We start from the raw sequence: 2,500 nt of genomic DNA on the forward strand, positions 1-2,500 counted from the left end.
GAGCAGTTAAAGTATTCATTTACGTTCCAGTCCAAGTAACCTTCTACTGTGATTCCACAACAACCAAACTGAAAGAAAATTACTATTTATTTATACATGTAAAATTATAAACAAAAACATCAATTAAAAAAAAATTATATATTAAATAAATAGAATAAAAATAAAAATAAATAAAAATAATCACCAGCATCAATTGAATTTTAGCTAACCCATTCTCGCTGGGTGATGTGATACCATGTCATGTGAATATTTTGTTCCCGCCAGATGATGTATTACATTGTTATGTATGTATATAATGAGAGTTCCATTTTTATAGTTTCATTCATGTTTGAAAATAATGTAAATAGATACAAAAACCTCCTGTTCCCACCTCACTAAAGTGTATTGCGGCACTGTGCTATGAGAGATCTTGTGCTTAGTCACTGGGCATGCTTGTTATTTTTGACATGTAGGAATTGAACACTTAGAAGAAGGACAAGGAAAAACATTACAGGAATCATGTTATCATGTTGAGGAGGTTGAAGGCCATTTCTTAGTAAAGTCCTGCCTAACAAGCTTTGAAAAAGCGATACTCAAAGCTCTCGTTACAACCAAGTGAGGTTGCCTCAGTAAATGAACAGGTCCTTTCAAATCATACTTGGATACACTAGGATGATTATTTTGAGAAGATTGAGCCACCAATGGTCAAGGTGGACATGTGATCCCAGTGCCTCATCAAGGCAGAACCTCCTACTCTGACAGATCTTAGGGAGGTTAGGTAGAGTATCAGGTATTTGTGGCAGCCATGCTGAACTGCTGAAGACTGGTGGTGAACCCATGGCTCATGGATTGCATACTGTCCTTGTTGCCATCTGGCAGTCTTGCACTTCAAGTCATTGTAGAGCGTCATTGTGAGTTTGAGCATGAGTGGCTTGCTCAAAAGGGTATTTAACTTGGTTCATCATGAATCACACTGAGAGATCCTGAGGAATTCTGACAAAAACTACCTGACTAATAGCAAGCCTTTTCCTGGTACTAAATGTACTTTAAAGTATGGTGGGGGCTTGTCTAGCTTCTTTCCTGTGATTTTCCTTTCAACATTTGCAGGGACTGGATAATGGTCAGGGCTGTGATCAAAGTCAATGCAAAGCGACACGGGGTCAGTCACCTTGACTTTGCTGATGATACTGCCATTTTATCCGAGTCCCTGAAAACCCTAGTGGCAAAGTGTTACATCTAGAAGTCTCATGGACCAAGAAATTTTGACAACTGCTAGGAGAACTTGCTCAGCCAGAACAAGCTTACAATGAAGACTTCAGAGTCACACAATATTCCACATATCTTAGTGGTAGAGTTCAGACCTTTTGTTGTCTGACCTGGACATCAACGGACAGATTGACTTTGCATCTGTATCTGTGCAGAAGGACCAAGGTATTTGTTTTCAAGGGGCCATGATATTGCCAGTTCTGCTGTGTGGCAACAAAACCTGGTCTCCATTCTGTGCCTTGGAGTCTTGTCTTATAGCCTTTTGCAACAGTTTCTCGCATCTGATCACCACGTACAGTTAGCAAGACCACATGTCTAAACAATGACTGCAGTCTCATTTATACCTTTTTTTGTCAAGAAAATATACTTTAACCCATTCACGCCAGGGCCGTTCTGGCTTTGCGCGGTCACAATACCGGGGTTCTCGAATGCATAAGCCTAACGCCTCGAGATTCTCGGGCACACAAGCCGCGAGCCTGGGTTGCCTGCTCGCTCTACCCGAGCGCGCGGCTTCCCCTCATAGCGCGTCCAGGGCGTCTGACGCGAAAACCACAATACGTGCTATCACGTCACCCGGCGTGAATGGGTTAAAGGTTTTAGTTAGCTGAAATTAGATTATTCCATTCAGATAAAAACTGCATCAAAATTTCACTTGAAGAGTTTCAAAGGAACTAATCCGATTAGACTACATGATAGATGGATCAACTTCAAATAAGTTATTGCCCTCTATGGGTAAAAATCGTATAACACCTTCATTTCACAGATTAAATAAAAGATTGATGTGTACCTCAGTCTGAAGGAAGTCGACAAAGTTCTGGGTGTTTTGACTCTCTCTGTATTCTTCAATGAGGCGCTTTGACAGCAGGTGTTCAATAATCTCCCTAGATTTCCATGGGAAAATGATGCAGGCAATGGCAAACATCAGCTCGGCAATCAGGAAGATCGTCAAGCTCCAGAAGTACTGTCAAGGAAAGGAACCATTACTAGGGGTTTATCAACCATTATTTCCAAATTAAATTTAATACTTTCATCCAAGTCTCCCTCAGGATTATTTTTGTCTAGGCACAAGGAAAATATAAAAAATAACAACAAAAATAACAGTATAAATTCCTTACCAACTTCAGCAGGCAGAGGTTCTCACGCAGAGCCCCTACGCATCCTGCGAAGGACACGATGAAAATGACGCTGCCGAGTACCACCATTACTCCCGACAGATCCGTGATTATGATGTAGGCTGTCTCAACAGACTTGAGGC

At 41.0% G+C, this 2,500-nt stretch overlaps 1 protein-coding gene across 2 annotated transcripts in view; it reads right to left on the reverse strand.

The window, feature by feature from the left end:
* Positions 1–2,500, reverse strand: part of LOC122262044 (tetraspanin-33) — a 19,336-nt gene that overhangs the window by 11,908 nt on the left and 4,928 nt on the right. For both annotated transcript variants that reach the window (XM_043029941.2, XM_086553394.1), the window contains exons 2-4: positions 2,361–2,500; positions 2,033–2,206; positions 1–68 (exon numbers count right to left, since the gene is read on the reverse strand). The exon at positions 1–68 is cut by the window's left edge and continues 67 nt beyond it; the exon at positions 2,361–2,500 is cut by the window's right edge and continues 67 nt beyond it. In XM_043029941.2, coding sequence (XP_042885875.1) covers positions 1–68; positions 2,033–2,206; positions 2,361–2,500 — 382 coding nt within the window. The remainder of the gene's footprint in view (positions 69–2,032; positions 2,207–2,360) is intronic.

This window comes from Penaeus japonicus, unplaced genomic scaffold (genome assembly GCF_977035675.1).
Source record: "Penaeus japonicus unplaced genomic scaffold, GWHDUDI00000001_assembly GWHDUDI00000028, whole genome shotgun sequence".
Classification (NCBI taxonomy): Eukaryota; Metazoa; Arthropoda; class Malacostraca; order Decapoda; family Penaeidae; genus Penaeus; species Penaeus japonicus.